General features: G+C 37.4%; 4 protein-coding genes across 7 annotated transcripts; 3 read left to right on the top strand and 1 right to left on the bottom strand.

The window, feature by feature from the left end:
• The first annotated feature begins 8,818 nt into the window (after positions 1-8,818).
• On the top strand, positions 8,819-9,262 carry LOC130719767 (uncharacterized). The gene has a single exon (XM_057570374.1). The coding sequence runs from the start codon at positions 8,819-8,821 to the stop codon at positions 9,260-9,262; it is 444 nt and encodes a 147-aa protein (XP_057426357.1).
• Positions 9,263-9,914: 652 nt separating this feature from the next.
• On the top strand, positions 9,915-11,148 carry LOC130719768 (uncharacterized). Its single transcript, XM_057570375.1, has 4 exons — positions 9,915-9,967; positions 10,062-10,191; positions 10,280-10,705; positions 10,799-11,148. The coding sequence occupies exons 1-4, from the start codon at positions 9,915-9,917 to the stop codon at positions 10,952-10,954; spliced, it is 765 nt and encodes a 254-aa protein (XP_057426358.1). The 3' UTR covers positions 10,955-11,148.
• Positions 11,149-14,427: 3,279 nt separating this feature from the next.
• Positions 14,428-16,921, bottom strand: LOC130719769 (protein FAR1-RELATED SEQUENCE 5-like). Its single transcript, XM_057570376.1, has 4 exons — positions 16,868-16,921; positions 15,254-16,785; positions 14,887-15,208; positions 14,428-14,754 (listed from the first exon to the last, which is right to left on the bottom strand). The coding sequence occupies exons 1-4, from the start codon at positions 16,919-16,921 to the stop codon at positions 14,428-14,430; spliced, it is 2,235 nt and encodes a 744-aa protein (XP_057426359.1).
• A 586-nt stretch (positions 16,922-17,507) lies between these two features.
• Positions 17,508-22,385, top strand: LOC130717882 (cyclin-H1-1). 4 transcript variants are annotated; one of them, XM_057568275.1, is made up of 14 exons: positions 17,508-17,665; positions 17,882-18,108; positions 18,361-18,411; positions 18,648-18,726; positions 18,903-19,021; positions 19,135-19,208; positions 19,593-19,713; positions 19,794-19,862; positions 20,029-20,070; positions 20,792-20,869; positions 21,428-21,486; positions 21,616-21,700; positions 21,834-21,922; positions 22,041-22,385. In XM_057568275.1, the coding sequence occupies exons 2-14, from the start codon at positions 18,049-18,051 to the stop codon at positions 22,120-22,122; spliced, it is 1,008 nt and encodes a 335-aa protein (XP_057424258.1). In that variant the 5' UTR covers positions 17,508-17,665; positions 17,882-18,048; the 3' UTR covers positions 22,123-22,385. The 4 variants fall into 4 exon arrangements, with proteins under 4 accessions (XP_057424258.1, XP_057424260.1, XP_057424259.1 ...); XM_057568277.1 differs by having other exon boundaries at positions 17,516-17,665; positions 17,949-18,108; XM_057568276.1 differs by lacking the exon at positions 17,508-17,665 and adding an exon at positions 17,682-17,794.
• Positions 22,386-22,493: the final 108 nt, after the last annotated feature.

A 22,493-nucleotide genomic window follows, 5' to 3' on the forward strand; every position in this document is an offset into this window, starting at 1 on the left:
CACTAACACCATCCTTTTTTTTTTAATTACTAACACCATCCTTATTTTTACAATATCTATCACTATTTAATATTTCACGAAACATATGGTTATATTAATTTAAATGAAATGATAAGTTATATAATATTTGACCAAACGTTGTATAGTATTAAATTTTTATCAGGTCTAATACTATTAGGCCTAACACTATCAGACTTATATTTTCAAACTTTATACAATACAATATACTAAACATGCCCTCAATTTATATGAGTTTATGCACAAAATGACTGATGAACTGCGCTTCAAATGATTTTTTTAATATAAATTTCCTTCATTCATAAATTAAAATAAATTATTTCAACACTTTTGAATAATAAAATGGTGTTCTAATCTTTTATAATAAATAAGTGATATTTGTTATCAAAAGAAAATAATTGTAATATTATGGTAACAAAAATGAATTGTGTACCACACTTTTGTGGTAAACACTTTGAAGTTCGTGACGGTAAAAAACAAGAATGATACTCCGAACCCGGAGTACTCGCCTTGAGTTTGACGGGGAAAATCCATTCTTATCGAGTTTGGGTTTTTCCCGATTTTTAAAATCGTGTCCGGGGCCAGCTCTTGGATTGTTGAAACCTGCCTTGAACCCGAGCCCACCCCGATATACATGAAATTATAAAATTATCCTTATACATAAGTAAGAGCAGGGCTTTTCAGTCCTTACACTCAATCACTCACACAAAGTCATGAAACTATTCATCCCTAATGTTTGGTTCAACGAAGAGAAGACGAGAAATTTTAATGAAAGAGAGGAGAAGGGAGGTAAGATATTTTAATTTTATCACGTTTGGCAAGGAGAAGAAGAGATAAGAAATATTTTAATTCTTCTCATCCACATGTTATCTAATAAAATAGAGATCTCATTCTGATTAGAGGGAGAAATTCTAACTAAAAACTCACTTCCAGAATCAACAACGTCATCATTTTTTAATTATCTCAATTTTATAATTTTATTTTTCCACATTCTCTCTCATCCCTTGAAGCAAAATGTTAAAGAAAATCTCTGAAATTCAAACTACTTGATATTTTTAAATTCAAGTTTCCTTGATTTTCTCCATCATAAATTGAATTTTTATTGATTTATTTTATAGCAACTTTTAATATTAGTTAGATGATCTGAAATCACAGAGCAAATTTTTTAGTTTAAAATATATTATTGTACATATCCACACATTGTTGAACTCTTTACTATATTTTCACGTTAAAAAATGTATATATAATGCTAAAAACTAATTTCATATATTAAATATTTTTTAATTGTACGGGCAACTTCCCAGTATTTAATTAAGAGGAGGTGAGTGAGGTGAGAAGAGATAAATAAGATGAGAGAGATTATAAAACTGGGTTCGGCTAACATGGAGCCCGATTTTCGGGCTCCAATTTTGGAGCCCTGTGTTTGACCGGTGATCACAGGTTGCTTATTTTTTTTATTTTTTATTTTTTTTCCTAATTGTCATTATGTTTTAATTAAAAAGTGTTTTGAAATAAATAATCTGACCCTACTATAATCGAATATTAGGTTTTGTTGAGGTAATGGGTATCCAATTTCAACTGTAATTGGGTCCGGGATCGAGCATCGTGGATCTGCCCCATCTCGTTGGCCGCCGTTGAAGCTTAACCGCAACGGCCGCCGCTGAAGGTTGACCGCGACGGTGAAGTTGCATGTGATGGAGGAATTTCCGACAACGGGCATCGTGGATCTACCTACTCCATGCTCACCTCGTGAATTGCGGTACTGTACAAACTTTGAATCTCCCGGCAATGATGTTCTATATGTTGTATCCATGATGTTCTATATGTTCTATGTGTTATCTCAAACGATTACAGGCTCAGATCTTCTGAGATTTTCTGAGATGACAATCAAACGAATATTAGAATTTTTTTGGTAGGATTTTTGATGTGTTAAGGTAGATTGGGCTGGAAGAGGCCCCGGACCCGTATTTTTGTTAATTTGAGGCCCAATTTATTCGGCTGTAGATATTAAATTTATTTGGGCTTGCAGAGGCCCGAACCCGTTTTTTTTACTAGGTCTGTTAAAAGTTAAAAGTAATTTCTGTTCGTAGCACCTATGTGTCATAGGGACCCATGTGCCATAAGCAGACAAATTTTGTATCCACTATCATCTCCATTCCATTGCATGGAAAAGTAGATTCAAATGTTGACACATGTCCCCACTAACCCCAGTAACCCTCACATATGAGTATATGACCAGACCCCAACTAGTGTTTGTATTATTGTTTTCCATGGTCATGGTCAAGAGGCTAGTGGGACCCTAGTGGACCATCTCAAAACTGCCAGTTAATATGCTTCCAGTAGCAGATGTGAAAAAGAAAATGTGTTCCCTTGACTCAGCACATTTTACGAAATGTAGCATTGCATGGATATATATGGAACTTACACCATTAGTTGAACTTACAAGCATTTTCTTTCACAGTGTAATGGCTGATGTTATTGAGATCTCTAGCGATTCATCGGAGGAGGAGTATGAAGAGTTCCTGCCGGAATGGGATGTTGTGCTAACTAAGCATCAGGCATCAGGGGGACAAACACTGGTTTGGGCTTATTCTTTTTTATCCTAACCCTTTACATTCATGTATATTTGTTTGCCTTGTTTATCTTGACATATAGTACCTTGTATGATTTTGATTTCAGGGTATCCCGCCACGTATTGTGAAACGCTTCCTGAGCCACAAGCCAAAAACACTTCAGATCTGGGTTGACACCGATGGCGACCTTTTTAGGGAACCCATAAGAACTTTTGAATTGAAGTGGTGGGACAATAGACCCAGGGAAAGCTGTTTTGCGGGTGGCTGGTATGAATTCTGCCACGACAAGAAACTATGCTGTGGTGATCGTGTGACTTTCATGTTGGATGGTGATAATGGTAACTGCACTAGTGCAACCATACTCATAACAAGGAAAAGAAAGAGGGGAGGGAGGGAGGGAGGGAGGCCCTAGCCAGTAAAACACTGTGTGCTATGTTCTTTACTTGTTTTGGTTGATCTTGTTCAAGTGTTTATTGTACACAAATGAAGTGTTTTAAAGAAATGTTATTTTCGTCGGTGTGCTTATCCTTGTTTTTCTAATTACTCAGCTCATGGCACACACATCATAACAAATTTGTGAAAAAGGACCAATGAAAGAGTTGAACAAAGTTAAAGCACAAGGTAAATAGAAATTATGCATAGAGTATTTTGCTAATACACTTAAATAGTAAGTAATTACAGACATAGTTAAAGCACACATTTAACAGAGTTAAATCCTCACATGAGGGTTTAAAAAAAATAAGCAGAGTACATTTTAGTTCCCATTGCCATCCATGAAACGAACGAGTTGAACGTGCAATTCTTGTGGGTTTCCAGCATTCCAGAAGGAGATTGTATCACCGTCCTTCATGTTCAGGGCTTTGCACAAGGTGTACCATCCTGATCCAACATATACTTCCTTTCCCCCACCCCGCTTATAAACCTTAAGCTTAGCAAGACGTACATCAGGCATTCCGTTGCAAAGCAAATCAATGGTGCTTTGTCCAGGTAGGAGATAGTCACGGACAATTTGAGCAGGTATATGCTTAAAAAAAAGAGAAATAGAAAAAAAACTGATTTAGAATAAATTCAAGAGTCCTAAAATAAACGAGCAATAACTAGAGCCCCAATAACTATTTCAGCAAACAAATGAAATGCTAGGAACAATAAAATTTAGATACACTCACCAAAGGGTTTTTACCCCTAGCAAATTCTGTGGTCACATCTCTATCCCACAATAGAATTTGTTGTGGTTGTGGCTGTGGGTTCTCCACAGGTTGTTCGATTATGGGATTTGCAACATGCAGCACTTGTTCTGGAACAGCAACATCAGCATCTGGTTGGGGGACAGGGTCTGGGTACTGAATTTCTTCCAACTTCTCATTCAGTATTGTTATGTCAAACATACACGCTCTTCTGTACTCCATTCTTAACCATTTGAGACCCCTAAGACCATAAAGATCGACTAGTTTGCCTGTCTCCTCTAAATAACTTATAGTCACTAAATTCTGCTGCATCTCTCTTACCATCAACCTAGAGACATTACCTTTTGGGTCTTTTAATTGAACTTCTCTGTTGAGGATCTCTTCCTTATGTAGTTCATAAAAAGTCTTGTTCAAATAAACATAATTCTAATCATAAAACAGATAAGTTAAGTGTCAGTTATTGCTAGTAATCTATTAAGAATATTTTGTCAAAATCATCAACAAAATAGGTTACTAAATGGCTAAAATTGCAAGTAATTGCTAAAGAAAAAAAAAAACACAACTAGTGTCATGTAAGTTAGAGAGTAAAACTTACACGGTCAGAACGGATTCTGACAGCGAAAGTAAGCATGTTCGATTCAGTCCCAAAAGAGTCCATTTTGTCACTGCATGAAGACAAAGACACAAAAAAGGTTCTCAATAGGGTAACCCATAACATGTCAAGAAGGTGACAGTGTATGTAGAAAACGATAGTTACTCAAATAAAAACAAATTTTCAACAATGTGAATCTGGGGCTTTTGAGGATAAGTTAAAAAAAAAAACATTCATGGGTCCCAACAATTTTTTTTGTCAGATATGGTAAACAAAGAAGAGCATATATTCATTGTGCATGATAAAAATCGTTTTAACACCATAGAGTTACCATTTTTCCAGTAATAGGTAAGCAAGATCTAACGAAAATTTACCTTATGTTTTCTGGGTTGATTGGATCGATAAGAGGTAGACAACGTTTGGTTTTTGATTTTTACTTCTTGTGGGATGGGATAACTTCGAACTTTATGAGGGAGAGATTGAGTGAATGGTAAGAGAAAAAAATGATGGTTGAGTAGATATGATGATGACGGTTCGCAGTTTAAAAAATTAATTGCAGGAAGAAGGCTTTTCACCTTTCCACGCGTCTTATCACAAAGAACCACCGTTTTGGGAAAATCTTAAGTGAAAAAAACACAACTAGTGTCATGTAATTTATTATTATTACTTACTTAAATTTATTATTATTACTTAAATCTTAAGTTAAAGATTTAGCAAAAAATGTGTACAAAATTTGTACCTAAATTTCAATTTAAATTACCATATATTTTAGTGGGTTTTAACTTTAAATTAAAATTCCACAAGGGTTTTTAAACAAAAAAGTTTTAGTATAGTCCAATCCTTTGGTTGGTTTTTGTTAACTTCATTTTTTTTATTATGGTTTTTCCCATTGTTTATTAAGATTTATTTGTGCTCGAAAATAGTAATAAAAAAACAGTTTGAAGAAAGGAAAAGTGGAGATAAAAAAACACAAAAAAACAAAAATTGGAAAATAACATAATTTCATTCATGACAAAGGGGAAGAGGGAAGGGGAAGGGGAAGAGGAAGGGGATGGGGGAAGGTGATGGGGGATTACATTTTCATATTAAAAAAAATGGGGGGGGGGGGCATGGAAGCCTACTCCCATAAGCCCCCCTGAACAAAACGCCCCTGGTGGCCATTGTTGTGCCAGGGGTAGGAGATTTCGCCTTCACCATCCACCGTGATCCTCATCATGAAAATGCCAGAGGCTAGCATCTGGAAGTGCAATCTGACCGGGCCGTTTGGATGGTAGAGGCTGATCACCTCTTTACTGAAGTCTTTCCAGAAGTAAGCATGTTTGCCCCAGCGGCGAAGACGACAGGAGAAGGAGTTGCCCACAGGGTCGATGATGGTGACTTCATCGTTGATCTCGTCTGCCCAGTCATTCCAGAAGTTTTTTGGGATGAAGAAAGAACGTTGCTGCAGAAAACAAAAACAGAAACAAAGACGTAAGTAAACAAACTTGAAAAAATCAAACAGAAAGCAACAAGTGTAGTGTAGTGTTGCAAACTTACATCTTCCCGATCCCACTGGATCGTGAAAGCTCTCCAGTTGAATCCCCAGACGGAAGGTTCCATGAATCTGGTAGTGGAGTGTTCTGGGAAAGTTGAAGACGAGAAAGGAGAAGATCTAGTGTAGTGTTTAGGGTTTGTGAGTTTTCCTTATTTGCATCATGGAAGTATTTATATAGTTGTGGAAAGGTGGTGAGTACGGTTGTGAAGGGTTAATAAAACGTGTTTCATTGATTACCCCACTACTTCGTGTTCCGCAATGGTTCATTTTCCCGGAGTGATTTGAATCGTTTTTCCCTTTGGATCCAACCTTTCATTTAATCCTACAGTTTGGACGCGGCCAGGCTTTGACGTTGATTTAATCTATTTAAATGGAAGCCTTTGGAATCTTAATCAATGGTGGAGAATGCACGGTTGCACTAATTCGAAGTACAACTGAGCGTAGATAACCAGTATTCTAACTTTGGATGATGAGATGGAGTAATTTTTTTTTCGGAAAAATCTCCTAATAATGACCTCCGAAACAAAATTTAATGTTAATAATATATGTGGGTTTTTATTTAAAAAATCACACATATTTTTATTTAGTTAAATAATGATTGTTTATTAGCTAATTATACAATTACGTAATGAAGTTACAAATTAGTTAGGATTTTAGGTAAAAGTTTTGTGTTTATGAAAGATTAAGGCCAATTAACAAAGGTTGTGTGTTACTAATAGGTTTATGATAATTAAGGCCCATTAGCAAAGGTTGTGTGTTAATAGGATTATGATAATTAAGGCCCATTAGCAAAGGTTGTGTTAATAGGATTATGATGACCTTATGAGAGTGATTAGGGTTTGTTGACTAGGATAGTGCATGTGTGATTATGGGTTGCTGACTAGGGTTTGTAGCACTAGAGTTGTGATTAGGAGTTGTTGACGAGGATGATGACCTTATGAGAGTGATTAGGGTTTGTTGACTAGGATAGTGCATGTGTGGTTATGGGTTGCTGACTAGGGTTTGTAGCACTAGAGGTGTGATTAGGAGTTGTTGACGAGGATGATGACCTTATGAGAGTGATTAGGGTTTGTTGACTAGGATAGTGCATGTGTGGTTATGGGTTGCTGACTAGGCATTGTAGCACTAGAGTTGTGATTAGGAGTTGTTGACGAGGATGATGATGACCTTATGAGAGTGATTAGGGTTTGTTGACTAGGATAGTGCATGTGTGGTTATGGGTTGCTGACTAGGGTTTGTAGCACTAGAGGTGTGATTAGGAGTTGTTGACGAGGATGATGATGACCTTATGAGAGTGATTAGGGTTTGTTGACTAGGATAGTGCATGTGTGGTTATGGGTTGCTGACTAGGGTTTGTAGCACTAGAGGTGTGATTAGGAGTTGTTGACGAGGATGATGACCTTATGAGAGTGATTAGGGTTTGTTGACTAGGATAGTGCATGTGTGGTTATGGGTTGCTGACTAGGCATTGTAGCACTAGAGTTGTGATTAGGAGTTGTTGACGAGGATGATGATGACCTTATGAGAGTGATTAGGGTTTGTTGACTAAGATAGTGCATGTGTGGTTATGGGTTGCTGACTAGGGTTTGTAGCACTAGAGGTGTGATTAGGAGTTGTTGACGAGGATGATGACCTTATGAGAGTGATTAGGGTTTGTTGACTAGGATAGTGCATGTGTGGTTATGGGTTGCTGACTAGGGTTTGTAGCACTAGAGGTGTGATTAGGAGTTGTTGACCAGGATGATGATGACCTTATGAGAGTGATTAGGGTTTGTTGACTAGGATAGTGCATGTGTGGTTATGGGTTGCTGACTAGGGTTTGTAGCACTAGAGATGTGATTAGGAGTTGTTGACCAGGATGATGACCTTATGAGAGTGATTAGGGTTTGTTGACTAGGATAGTGCATGTGTGGTTATGGGTTGCTGACTAAATGTCTGATAATTGATATTTTGAAAATAAAAAATTATTTTTTTCAAAATATCAATTATTAGAAATTCATCAATAGGATAAGTTAAGTGTGATTACGGTTGATTAGGATTAGGACTTGTTGATTAAGATCGTGACCCTAATTAATTTAGAACGTCCTAATTTATTCAGATAATACAGTTATCGGTAATGGAAACTGCCTTTCCTCTCTCTCGCTGAAAATGTCAAATCAATTTCAAATCAAAGTAGATGGAGCCAGCTTGAAATCGTAGGTGACGTAGGCCTGCGATAGGTTCAGCTGCGTCAGAATTAGCAGCGCCAGCGACAGAGTTGCTTGATTGATCTTTACGGAACCCTATGACAATCAATCACGGTACAAAGTCAGTCATTGCAGCACCACTAAAATGTGAAAGAAATTGAAATCAGCCAATCAGGTCAAGGTTTATATGAGACAAAAAGCAATAAGTGGAGACCTCACATGTGGATGGAGGGTTTTATCAATTGGATTGTGGTTACTGAATTACATAAATGACCCCTCATTAACTTATGGTGTATATGAACTAGGGTAACCCTATGAACTAAAACTTAATTATTGGACCCATATAAGCCATATTAAGAAGCACATAAAAAGCAACCTTATGTTTAGTAAATTTTGTTTCTTACAAAATTTGTTTTCAAAAATTTAAATCAATTATATTTTGGAATCTCCCTCATTTGTCGAACAAGGACAATAGGGTCATTATACGTGTGGAGTGGAATGTAGTAATGAGGAAATGGGGACCAAGTACAGAGATGTGATGTTACTTCTATGAAAACTGCAATTAAAGCAAACTTTGTTTATCCTGTAGGTTGTGTCACATTTAAACAATCACAACGGCTAGTAAAGGCACATTGCCTATATATATGGACCTTTACTTTTATCCATTTATTTAATCACATTCACCTAGACAAACAAGTTCTTCCCTTGCAAATTAGCTTCTGTTGTGTGGTATGGAGGCTCCAATGATCCACCAGCGTCAAAGATCCAAAAGATATGTGGTTTTCAAGGGTAGGGAGCCAGGGATATACTCTTCATGGGGTGAGTGTAACAATCAGGTTTCTGGATTCTCAGGCAATTTGTACAAGGCATATAACAGTGAGGAAGAAGCTTTGTCAGCATGGAACCTGTACTGGGCCAAAGCAATGTCAACGAAATATGAAATGGCTCATGTGGACATGTCAATTGCTGGAGATATGCAAACTAAATCACTTCCTGGAGATGAGTGCATGCCACAACTTATGGACATTCAAGAACCAATCAAGAGTTCTCATCCACATGAAGCCCCAACTGTCAACGAAGAAATTGTTGAAGGCAAATTAACAACTGGTGGTGCCATTCTTTTTGGAATATTCGTGGGTGTAATCCTATTGAAGATATGGCAGCTCATATTTTAAAGTGTTGTTGCCTGATCCACCTAATTGTTGTTAGGACCTTGTTGTTAATTATGCTAATTTGGGTATATATACCCCATCAATGTTTGAGCCTAATCCTATAATTTCCTTTGCATTTCAATTTATGCCTCTTAATATTTGTGCCCCCTCACATGGAGATCCAACTACATATCCACTGGATAAAGAATTTATGTGCTGAACCAACTTTGTTTAGATTGAACTAAATAGTTGAACTAGTTAGTAAGCGTTGAGTTGCGTGCTGTTTAGTTTAAGACAAAATTAAAAAAAAAACATCGTCGTACGACATAAGTAGTTCAAACCAATTATGCAGTGACACGTAATCACACTGGTTTTAGAGGGAAAATTTTTGTTCGGACAAGCTTCTTCCCAATGTGGTCCAAAATAAGAGAAACAACCAATCACCGTATGGACACGTAGCGCGTTTACTTTTGAAGGAAATTAGGTTTCAGGAGCGAGAGCATCCCAATGTAATCGGTTGGCCGAATGAAATCGTGACACGTAAGCTCACCTACTTTATGTTCAACAAAGGTCTGAAGTGCTTCATTCACATTCTACACACTTGACACTTCTATGAACTGCACCTCTGTTTAAACAATCCAACAACCAAAGTGTCAACCTTTTTTCTGAAGATCCCATGGAAGAGATTGCATCAATGAACTCTGCCGGTGTTGAAGCAAACAACAACATGTAAGTTCACTTAAACCATAAACCCTATTTGTTATTTTTCCCTTAAACCCTAAACCCTCAGCTCAAACTAATTCTTCTGTCCTCTTTAATGAAGGTTGGAGAAGGCTCACATAGAGGACAAAGGGCGCGGAAACGGAATGGATGTTAAGGACGATATCTCACAAATTAAAATGGCCATTAAAGCCCTTACTGAAACGGTGACAAAATCACTTGTGCAGAACAAGGTAAGTTTATCTTTTCCAGTTGCTATTCATAAATCAAGTCTGATGTGGTTTAAAAGCTCTAATAAATTGTATTTTTTACTAATAACAGGTGATGAACACTCGTGTTGACGAGTTGAGCTTGACAATGACCACCATACAACACTCCATTCAGCTAATGGGGAAATCAGTATCTGCAAGTGATGTAACACATCTGAAGCACACTCCAAAACAAACAACACAAACTGATGGAAGTCAAAGCTGCACCCCAGTAGCTGCAAGTGAGAACGTAACACCAAACACGACTGCTGCTAAATCTGTAAACAAGAAACGCGAGGTGGACCTTATTGGGGATGAAGACCTTGACTTGCTGACATATATTTCAGATGATGAATACGTGGCTGATGACAATGACGAGGTTATGCTTAGCCATGAACAACACAAGAGTGGTGCCTTTTCTATCACATGGGGTCAAAGATTCGTTAACCAATCAGTCAACAAAGCACGCAAGACACCAGAACAGCCTAGCCCTACTCAGGTGGTGGTTCAATACCAAATTATTTTTTTATGAATCGTATGTGTACTGTAGTATGCTTGCTGATGGTTTAATATCTTTGTTGTGCATCGACAGAGTCTGATTCGTGCATTCAACGTAGATGATGGACTAACAGGGAAAAAACTTTTTCATTCACCAACACCAACCAAACGCAAGGGCAAAGATTCCAAAGCCGATGAAGATGAAGACCTTGTTAGCGATAGCACTGAAATGTTACCTTCAAGGTTATGAAAACCGGACCGGTAGTCAAACCGGTGAGGGCACTGGTTCACGGTTCATTGGTCCAACCGCAGTTGAACCGTGGTCCAACCGGTATTACCGCTATAAATTAAATAATATTATTTTAAAATAAATATAGAATATATAAGGAATTTTTGAAAAGAAAAAAAAAAGAAAAAATCCATAACTTCATACTAAAAAAAATACCCAGCATAATATCACAGCCAAAATAGTAGGAAAGATAATTCTAATAGCACATATTCTAACAATATATCCTTGTTTTTTGGTATAAAACAACATTCAGGTTTTTTTTTTTGGTGGAAGACATTAGTATATTTTATAAATATGTTACAGTAGTCTATTCTTTTATGGACAAAACACTAGTTTTTTTTTTGCAAAACAATAGAAACATTTTATAAAAAAGGCCCATCTGTCAAGAAGTATTGAGCCCACTACCCAAACCCTAAAATTATCATACTTTTCTTTTCCTCTCTTACCTCCAATCCATCTTCATGCAGCCTCCAGTCTCTGAAACACGCTCCTGCTCCTGCCACACTTCCTTTTCTCTCTCTCTCCCTCCTTTCTCTTTCACCATCCCCTCAACTCAACACATCAAGGTCGGAGTCAATACTCTACAACGCTGCAACACAGTTCATGTGCTGCAAAGGGATTTCATTTTTTTTTTGAAACCAAAGTGACACTCTTCAGCCATTTTTACTGAACCGGCTCAAACCGAAAAACCGCCGGTTTTGACCGGTTAACCGGTTCTTAACCGGTCTCACCGGTTTTTATCCGGTTTTCTTCATGGCCGGTTATTCACATGTAACGGACCGTTCACCCTTCCGGTTCCCGGTCTGATCGGTCGAACCAGCCGGTCCGGTCCGGTTTTTATAACCATGGTTACCTTCATCAGATCCCCCAAAGCCTGACAAAAAGGGAAAGGGCAAATTGTCTGCTGCAAGTACTCCAAAAAATGGGAAAAGGGGTAAAGAAAAACCACCTTCTTCAGTTGCTGAAACACCTAAAAAGAAAGGAAAGGAGATTGATACTGCTCTGAAGCCAGTTGAAGCTATCCTCAAAGAGATGAAAGAACCTAAGGATCACACATTGCCTCAGGTTGTTTTAGTTCCTTTTTCTTGCATTTTCCTTTGATGCAACAGTTTATGATGAAAATGACATGTTTATGTTTGTTTTGACATAGGGGATTCTATGCTATTTTCCCCCAACAGAGGAAATGCTCCTGGGGATGACTGAAGTGAAGCTTGCTTGCTATGTGTTTCATCCAGCTCTGGAGGTAGGGTGAGCATCTTTTTACTAAACATTATCGGCGTGAACATTATCTTAATTGTCACATAAAAACATAATTGGATGAAATTTGGATACAGGGAAGTGTTGATGCGTTTGGGAGACATGTCATTGACCAGGCTAGATTTTCACTGCATGTGCCCAGAGATAGACATCAGACCAGAGGTAATGTAGACATTACTATAAGTACAATCACTAATATCTGAATGTATTACAATCATAACTGTATGCATGACACTTTTCTCCATTAATTCCAGATGGTAACCTTAATGAGCATGAAGAGCACATGCGTGCAACATGATGCAATAACTCCAACGGTGTGGTCACTTCCACCAGCTTTCGTGGTGTGTTACGTGAACGATTATAGTGTTTATAATATAGTAGTACAATATTGGTCAAAATGGAAAATTTCATTGAATTGCTGCTTTTTGCAATGATCAGGATGATGTTTTCAAGGGGCATTCAATTAAACAACTAACAGAGACATATGCTGAAGTCTGGATGAAACCTTTTGAAAGACTGAAATATGTAATCGCTCATCAAATGTTGTCAACTTTAATTCAATATCAATGTCAATGTCAAATTGTTTTTGGAATTCCCACGTGTTGACTACAATTTCTTCTTTGTGACACAGGTTTACCTTCCCATAAGAAATGAATATGGCCATTGGTTCTTAATGGTCATCTCCCTAGTTCATCAAAAGGTTTTCCATCTAGACTCATATTTGAATCGGATGGATGTTCTACAACTGTCTGACATGATCTCTACTTTGGTACAACATATTAACCTTTGTATAATTGTGAATTAAATCTGGAAAATGTATTAGAAGTTGTCTTCACATTTGTGCTTTAATCAGACCACCGCTGTATCGGACATTGTCACAACGGGGGTGTACCCACCATTGTTGACAAAGCTTGCTGCGAAGTTCCCGTCCTGGAAAATCAAAGAGGCTACGGGCACACCGAACTGGGGAAACAGGTTGGCCACATCATTGTAGTCTGTAGTTGCCAATAATATTTTGATACTGGATAGTTAGTAATCCATTGACTGTTTAACGTAACAATATCTTCATGTATTGAAGCAAACACTCTGGCATTTGGACAATGCATTGGATGGAGATGGAGGATGCATTCAATCCAAATCTTATTGTCAGTGAAGCGCACTCTCACTCTCACTGCTTTTTTGTTGAATACAATAGCTAAACTCAAAAAGAAGCTTAATAGATTGGGTTGATTATTTTACCATATTTTACTTTCAGATGATGCCAAGCCCTTTGAGGATGAGGTTGACTCTTTCTTTGCTGACTGGATGGTACAATGAGGAGAGGAGGAAGCTACAGACAAGCAGTGAGGCCTTCTGGGATACTCTGACAAAGTTGAGTTGATGTTGGGTGGTAGTAGGTCATGCACATAGTAGCTTAAGATTTTTTGAGAACTAGACGAGGTTTTTGGTACTGTGTATGTTCCCCTCGTACTTTTGGTTTGTAATGTGTATGAACCTGGTGAATGGTTTGTAATGTTGTGGATCTTGGTGCTTCTGAACCTGCTTAACACTTTTGGCTCGTAATGCTTAGGAAGCTGCTTATTGGCCTGGGCCCGTTAACTTTTTATTTTGGGCTGGCCCAGAAAAATACATGTAATTGGATCTTTAGGTGTTTCTTTTGGCACACTTATGGAAAAATATATGGTTGTTTGTGGCAAATTTTGTTTTTCGTTCATTGGTGCCTATCCCCATCCCCGTGGCCCATTCTACACTTTTAATTTTATTAGTGCACCTTTAGGCAGCACTCATAAACCCTTTCCTACCCCAATATGAACTACATATTAAGTCAAAACATGCAAATAAACTACATATTAAGTCAAAACAATAACACAATATGAATCCAACATCAAATTAAACTTAATACACACCACAAGTCAACATTTACTCAATACAAATCCAATAGTAACACAAATTGTTTTGTACCTAATACACCACAATCTAATTAAACTTTCTAATTAAAAAAGACATACTACTAGGGTTCCATGGAACTAAACTACGTCAGCCTCCGTAAACCACACCAGCAAAGGATCCACAACCTGAAATTTATACGCATATTAAGCACAATGAAACCATTCATTTGAACAACATAAGCACATGAAATCATAAAAGAGAGGATAGTTACCTCCTCAACATCTGTCTCAAACATTTTCATTTTCTTCTTCAAATAGTCTCTGGGTGAGACCAACACCAATAGATCCCTCTTGAGTTCCTTGTTGAGTTCCTAGTTGAGTAGACGTTTGGCCATCTCTACGTGTGCATGTTGTGCGGTTGTGTCCTGGCTTGCCACAGATACCACAGCGAAGAGTACGCTTACCTTTCATTGACCGTTGAGAGATAATGGCCCCACATCCCTTAGATCTGACAACATCAGGATTCCTAATGTGCCTCTCTTCACCTTCCTCACCCTGTCCCTCATCAACTGTTGCACCATGGTCAGCAGCACCATCTCCAGCTGTCACGTCAACCTATGAATTACTGCTCAGTCTTTTACAGTGCTCAAATACAAGTGATTTGGTCTCTAGAAATTGTGCACTTGTGCGACAAGCAAGTTTGCACAGGTTTCTACAACTTGCAAGCAATGCAGAATATTGACAGACTGTTAGTTGATCCCATTCATTCATTTCAGTTTCTCCAAAGCCCTCAATAGATTCCTTAGCATTAATAGTCCACCTACCAAGAACAAGGGATTTAGGAATCTCAACCATGTCTATGTGCACCATCACAGAAACAATGTGATCACAAGGAAGGCCTACTGACTCCATTCTCTCACAGCTGCACTTTAACTCACTAGTAGGTTCATAATAAGTAACTTGCCAATTCCTTCCAGTTGAGGGGTAATGCTTCACAAAGTAGATAACACACATTGCTGTTCTCTTGAACCCAAAAACCCTCCAAGTTGAAGCCCTTTGAAGAATAGCCCTAAAATGAAGAAATATGTTACGCATCTAGATCTTTGATGCGGACCTCTCCAGTGCTTTTAGAGATGTCAACAACACTTGTTCCCCATGTGTTGAATTAAAGTCATCTTCAACCTCCTTGAACCTAAAGTAGGTCATGCACCTGTGAAAGTTCTTCAAGAAATTACACAAATTATTTTTATAATTCACATATCTACTGAGCTGAGCATGTAAGCCTTCAACTCGCGAGGTGGTCCTAAAACCACCAAAAAACTGACCGCGCATGTATGCAGAAGCCCACATTTCCTTCTTCTCATACGTCTCCTTCACCCATGGTTCATCTTGAACTTCAAATTCTATCACCATCTTTTCCCACCTATCTTCAAACCCAGCCACCTCATAGTCACCCAACATGCATCTTTTAAACATTTCTACGAATTTGGGCTTCTTCACATTCCTTCCTGCGTTCTCCAATAAATGCCACGCACACAACCTATGGTGGGCATCGGGAAATACTCTTCTAATCGCATTCCTCATGGACTTGCATCCATCAGTAATGACAGATACAAGAGCTTTGCCTTTCATTGCATCCACAAATTTTTCCAGCAGCCATACATAGGTTTCTTCTTTCTCATCAGATACAATTGCTGTGCCAAACACAATGGTCCTGTTATGATGGTTGACTCCAGACAATACCACAAGTGGGCAACTATATTTGTTTTTTCTATACGTAGCATCAAATGCTAACACATCACCAAAAACACCATAGTCTCTACGACTTTGTCCATCGCACCAAAACAAGTTCAGCAACTTTCCTTCCTCAGACTTCTTATGGCTCCAGTACATGTCTGGATCTGTGCTTCGCAAAGTACGCAGATAGCCAAATGCACCTCTTGCATCAGGCAACTGGTTTATCCTCTCCTTATCCAATACATTGTACATGTTCCGTTGATTAAAATTTACATTCAGATACCCACCCGCTTCACCAGCAAATGATGCATAAACTTGGGGAGGTGAAATACCAACTCCAATCATGTTGTTCATCTGGGAAACATCCATGTCGCACATCTTCCTATGACCGGCTAGCAAACCTACATGCTTACCAGGGACAACCAAGTGACTATGGCCATCATCGAGATGTTTAACAACCCAACGTTGACCATATTCAGATTCATCAATATGGACCTTGCAGTGTGCTAAACATCCACACCTAATGTCCCTCCTAGGTTCACGCTTGCGAACTCCATCTCCCCCAAATCTATCTTCTCTGTGACCTTGTTTATGACAGACAAAATTCTGCTGCACAATTTCTCCCTTAAAGTTTTTCTTGACAACGCTCCGACGGGTAGAAAATCCATTAAAGCGAGCATACATATTGTAAAAATCGTAGGCAACATTGCGATTTAAAAACCTGTATTTCTTCATGTCTTCAAATGTTAAAGTGACGAAATTGATGTTACCCATATCTTCAACACTATCTATGGGAATTGTACAAGTTTCTCCAATGGATTGCACAACATCTTCACCATCACAGAAGTCTTCAATTTCCTCACTACCAGAAGTCTCATTCTCCTCATCACTATCGGAATCCTCGTTCTCCTGAACAAAAATAACGAAACCATTCGTAATAAGGAACAAGGATAGCATCGTCAATAAGGTTTGAAAACAATAATTACCAAACCTGCAAAAAATCTTCTGCATTATCAATCTTTCTTTCTCCTTCCCCAGTGGCCATCTTTGAAGAGTTGAATAATCGCCGGAGTGCTGCCGGAGCGATCTACAAACAGTAAATCACAAACATCAGTTATGTGTATTCGAATTGAACTAAGAGCATCTCAACATAAAAATTTGAATTGGGGGTTTTCAGATCTATAAACACGACAAACGAAAAATCGTGATTTCGAAGGATACCTTTGTTTTCGCTGCTATGGGTTACGGGGTTCATGGGTTGGATCTGCCGGAGGAGGCTGGTAGGGGTACAACCAGAGCTAAGGAGCTAAGGGTATAAAGATGAATGCCCTTCTTCTTGAAATGTGAAATTAATTCCAGCTGAGAATATATACTGGTAATTAGTGTGGAATCATGATTAGCAATTAATGGAATAATTAAAACTTTAACTAAAAACATTTACTTTTATTTTTTTTTATTTTTTTTAACCGGAAGGGTGATGGTAGGTAAAAAACAGGGCTCCAAAATTAGAGCCCGAAAAGATGGGATCCATGGTAGCGGGACCCTATAAAACTAATTTAAACATTTAAAAACTCTGGAATTAAGAAATATTTCTCCTTCGATTTCCCTGACTTTTAAATGAAAGACAAAATGAATGAATGTTAAAATTGAAGCAAACATTTAAAAAAACCCTCCCCTCTTTTTTCCATTCAACCAAACAACGCGCAACAGCGCTCGCGGCTGCTACTCCCCTGTGACTGCGATTCAGCGTCTGTCCCCTTTTAACGTAATCGCTATTCTTCTAGCTCAGGTAACCTGTTATATGATTCACTCTTCTTACATGATACATATTTGTTTCCTGGTTATGTGAATTGCATTCAAACTAGTTGATTGATTGGTATTATTAGGTCCATAATAGTAATGGAACATTAAGTCTATGGTAATTGTTAATTTTTCTTATTGTTCTTTTGATTTATTGTTTATTCGTGTTGTCCTTGCCAATAAAATTCTGTGCTTTTCTTTTCAGCATGAGCACTTAATGCTGCGTGCAAACACAAAAGAGTACTTATATTGCTGACCTGATTGTCTCTCAGCTTGAAGAATTCTAAGCTTCCAATCAATCATTGTTTGCCTTGTTTTAATTTGCGGGTAGTAGCTTCGTAAAAACACCTGCGTTAGGGTTTTTGACGGGCCATGGCTGATTTTCTCACCTCTACCCACCGGGCCAAGTGGATCTTTTCTCCCCAGCAACTGGTACTTGTTTCGTTTCTGTCTTTCATTATTCATTTGATGCCACGATTCATAAGCACATTTGTTCTCCTGCTATCAAAGGCTGCTGATTTGATTGCCCGAGTTCATACCATTGTTTTACAAGTTGGGAGTTTCTAATTGTAAATTGTAATCATGCTCATGGTCATGGATGTTTTCAAATTTGTAAAATAGGTTAGGTGGATAATTATAATTTATTACTTGTAATTTTTATTCTCATATCTATTTTCGTTTTAGGTTGAGAAATATAAAGCTGCTAACCAGAGGGCCAAGCAAATCCTAGAGAAGGTATGCAGAGTTCCCTAATTTACTAGTCAGTCAATGCACTCCTTTCCTCTGCCTTCTATATGTCACTGTAAACTGATATGAATTTCACCCCTTTCTATTTTGCACATTTATTGCTGTATATTGTGGCCTTGTGGGGAACTACTTTTCTCTTATTCGTTACTGGTATAATATTTCATGGTATCATTTATTAGTTTATTATAGTTATCTGGTTGCTGATTACTTTTTGTTTTTTGAAGTGTGGTGCAACTCTGATGGACGTAGATATCGATGGGACATTGTCGTATCCTGAACCCCAGTTGACTTCAAAGGATAATGGTAATATTAATTCTGGAAATTTGACACTTCCCCCCCTCAAATCCGCAATGTTAGATAACATTGTGGATTTTAAGTTTCTAATTGCTTTGAAAGCTTTTTATTCAGTTTTTGTCCCCCTTGGTTGTTTATATGAATTTCTATTTTCTAATGTTCACAAGGGTAGTATTTTATGTCAGCTGAAAAGCATTCTCGAGTAAAACCTCTAAGTATTGAAGAAGAACAATGTATAAAGGTATTTTATGAAAACAAGCTACAAGAAGTATGCAACAATTTCCACTTCCCTCATAAAATTCAGGTACGCAAGCACTTCGGATATTGTAAATGTAATTGTAAAGCTGTCTGTGTTAATAAAATGATTATGGCAACGATGTTTTTCTCCAGTCATTTGAAATAGTTTATGATATACAGGCAACAGCCCTCATCTATTTTAAAAGGTTCTATCTGCAATGGTCGGTGATGGAACATCAACCAAAAAATATAATGTAAGATTTCCTTTAATCAATGTTAAGACCTCTGGACTAAGGATGTACCCGATTTGTTTTATTGACAATAATAAGCAGGAATTGGAACTCATTGGTCATTATGGTGAATTCGTACATATTTAGTTGATTAATGTTTAAATTGTTTAGGATATTGCGCCTGATACATTGCTTGCTGGATGGTTTGATCATCAGTTTTCTCTTTTGATTATCTTTTTACCCCTTGAACTGGTTACTTATATTTTTTTGCTGTTGCTTGATTTATTACCCGAGTGCCTGTCGTAAACCTCATCAAAGCTAGTATTTGATTTGTACGATTTATTTATGTTTTAAAAAGGTTTTATTTACTTGTTAGCTTCTCATTAACTCCTTGAACATCTTACACAGGTTGACCTGTATATATGCTGCTTGTAAGATAGAAGAAAATCATGTATCAGCTGAGGAGCTTGGAAAGGGGATTTCACAGGATCATCAAATGATTCTCAATAATGAGATGATAGTCTATCAGGCATGGATAGGCCTCAAATTTCAAATTTGTATGTCTTTTTAAAAAAAAAAGATCAATGACATGAAACCCTTGTTTTGCAGAGTTTGGAATTTGATCTTATTGTTTATGCACCATATCGATCAGTTGAAGGTTTTATGAATGATATGGAGGTTTGTCTGGTTGGCCTATTGTGGAATTTTTGAAATATTTAATTTATAATTTCATTTTTCTGTATCTCGAAATTAATTTCCAGCTTTCTCCCACTTTCATTTGGATAAGTAAATATATGACTTGTCTTCTATTAACATTACATTTTTTAATGACTTCATCTTATAGGAATTTTGCAATGCTGGTGACGCCCAGCTTCAAATGCTCAAGGTACTTATTGCCCAACATAATTGTTGTTTGGCTGATCACATTGTTTTGGCTTTGGCTAGATGAAGTTTTTCGGCTTATTATTTTATATGTTGGCGATTTCTCCAGTGCCCCTCATTTTTTCCCCTGATAATTTGTGGTTATTATTTTTCCAAGATTGAGAACAGAAACCATGCACAGTCTAAGGCATTAGAATTGTTTTATTCTATGACTGAAAATAATTGTGAATATAGACAAACTAAATTGCACGTGGTGCAGTTTCTTTCTAGACTGTAGATGATCTCAATCCCTGTATGGCTGTATCCATGTGTCCCACTTGAATTATGGACACATCAAAATGCCCTCATGAGCATAGAAGCAAAGTACACCCCCTCTCTACATACACACACTGGGGAGGGTGCAAGGAGTTAATCATGACCATCAGTGTTACATGGATGATCAAGATTCAATTTAAGTAAAATCAATCTTGATATAATTAATGGTAAACTGAATGGTTTAGATTAGCTCTTCTGACCTATAAGCTCTCACCCAATACACTTCTTGTGTCTCTGTGATTGTTTCGTCTATTCTCTTCTCTTATGGAACAATATTTTTAACTGTTTAACTATTGTACTTCCCCAATTATAAAAAACTTTGTGCATCCTTTTCACATGGACATGCTCCTTGACCTCCATGATGTTCAAATAGCTTCTTCTCTCATGATGATTTTTCTCTTGTTTTATAGACTTTGCAAGATACAGCAAAGCTGGAAGTTGATAAAATGATGCTTACAGATGCACCGCTCTTATTTCCTCCTGGGCAGGTATTCTCAGATTTTGAAACTCCGTTGTAGCTTTGAGTCTCCATTATGATGAGGCAATCAAAGAACTTCTGTTTTCTGCCTTATCTTGACCAATGATTTTAAAACAGGAAATTTGATCATTCATGGTTAATGAAATTCAATTTATCAGCTGAAACATATAGTTCACGTCATTATTCACAACCTATGGTATATATATCAAAAAGGAGAATTATAATAATATAATTTAGGAAATCCCAGTGAAGATGTTTCTATTTATCGGGTAATGGACAAATTTTGGAAGAGGGGACAACCATAAATGACTTTTTTTGTAAATGAGTTGACACTTGACAATTATTATTAAATAATTTTATTTCAGTTAGTTGTTTCAAAATTGGAAATATTGTCTCCAGGGTTCCTAAATCATAAGACAAGCATAAGCATAGGCTACACTTCATGATCAATGATTATTGATTTGTAACTAAGTATTTTCCAGTCAATCGAATTTCACTCTTCTAGCTAGATTTTCTTTAGACCACTTTGCTTCAAAATATAACTACCAGTTTGTGTCTTTTGATGCAGTTGGCCTTGGCTGCATTGCGCAACTCAAATGCACTCCATAAAGTTGTTGACTTTGATAGGTACTTATTTTGTTGCATGTTTCTCTGCGACCCAAATTTTTTCCTTGTGTTGTTACATAGTGCATATTCTTTGACCCAAATCAATGTATCTGCTGAGATGTTCACTCTTACTGTGACACTTAATTGCAGTTATCTGAGGAGCATTTTTTCCCGTCAGAACTCCATGCATACGATGTCTGAGCTTATAGAATCATTCAATGCAATAGATTCTTGGGTAATTGTTTCTCATCCAAATGGTTGTCGTTAAACTGAATGATTGATGCGTGATTCCAAATTACATTTTGTAGTTGGTAATGTGGATTTTTCCTGTTTTACATGGACTGTTGTGGCCTTGGTTACGTGCGCAGGTTAGAAAATACAAAACTCCTTCAGAGAAGGAATTAAAGCACATCAATAGGAAACTGAAGTCTTGTTGGGGTCATGGGTCTCACGACGAGTACTTCCTTTATCCTTTTGTAGAATTTCCTGCTGGCCCTTCATATCCAGCCCCTCTACACCAAAAAATGTTTGGGAGAAAATTTCATGTTGTTTACTTATTTTGGTTTGCTTTGCAGGAGCAAGAAGCGCGAGAAGAAATCAAAGCACAAGTCCAAAAAGAGCTCACATGAAGCACAAAATGTGCCATCTCATGTTTAGCTTTGTATTCTTTTCAAATGAGCCACTCATCATCTTAGAGTTTTGGATGGGAATTTTTGTTTTGTTTCTGTTCATCCTCGTCTGGATGCAGGAGTGTTAATGACTGATGAGCGAGGAAACTTTTGAGTTTTATTCAGTGATGTTCTGTCTGTTACTTCCCTTTTCTTATTATCCTCAAATAGAAATACTTAATTGTGCAAAAACACTGAACAAAATGGACACGAAGAAGTCCCGTGTTATTTGTAAGATGAAATTTAGTCTCACCTTTGCTCTTGATTCTGCTTATGTGCAGGATTTTTTGTAGTCTTTTTTTTCTTTCTGTTAGCGTTCTTTAAAGTGTATCAATTCACTGCTAAGTACACATTAAATTC

The sequence above is a fragment of the Lotus japonicus genome, chromosome 5 (genome assembly GCF_012489685.1).
Source record: "Lotus japonicus ecotype B-129 chromosome 5, LjGifu_v1.2".
NCBI classification, from domain to species: Eukaryota; Viridiplantae; Streptophyta; class Magnoliopsida; order Fabales; family Fabaceae; genus Lotus; species Lotus japonicus.

Bases quoted from the DNA above. Each gene is read 5' to 3' on its own strand.
- LOC130717882 (XM_057568275.1), top strand. From the start codon at position 18,049: ATGGCTGATTTTCTCACCTCTACCCACCGGGCCAAGTGGATCTTTTCT. The intron at 18,109-18,360 runs GTACTTGTTTCG...TTTTCGTTTTAG, and splicing joins TCTTTTCTCCCCAGCAACTG to GTTGAGAAATATAAAGCTGC. The intron at 20,870-21,427 runs GTATTCTCAGAT...CTTTTGATGCAG, and splicing joins TCTTATTTCCTCCTGGGCAG to TTGGCCTTGGCTGCATTGCG.
- LOC130719768 (XM_057570375.1), top strand. From the start codon at position 9,915: ATGGAAGAGATTGCATCAATGAACTCTGCCGGTGTTGAAGCAAACAAC. The intron at 9,968-10,061 runs GTAAGTTCACTT...TCTTTAATGAAG, and splicing joins GTTGAAGCAAACAACAACAT to GTTGGAGAAGGCTCACATAG. The intron at 10,192-10,279 runs GTAAGTTTATCT...TACTAATAACAG, and splicing joins AATCACTTGTGCAGAACAAG to GTGATGAACACTCGTGTTGA.
- LOC130719769 (XM_057570376.1), bottom strand. From the start codon at position 16,921: ATGGCCACTGGGGAAGGAGAAAGAAAGATTGATAATGCAGAAGATTTT. The intron at 16,786-16,867 runs GTTTGGTAATTA...ATTTTTGTTCAG, and splicing joins ATGCAGAAGATTTTTTGCAG to GAGAACGAGGATTCCGATAG. The intron at 15,209-15,253 runs GTCCGCATCAAA...TCTTCATTTTAG, and splicing joins TCTCTAAAAGCACTGGAGAG to GGCTATTCTTCAAAGGGCTT.
- LOC130719767 (XM_057570374.1), top strand. From the start codon at position 8,819: ATGGAGGCTCCAATGATCCACCAGCGTCAAAGATCCAAAAGATATGTG.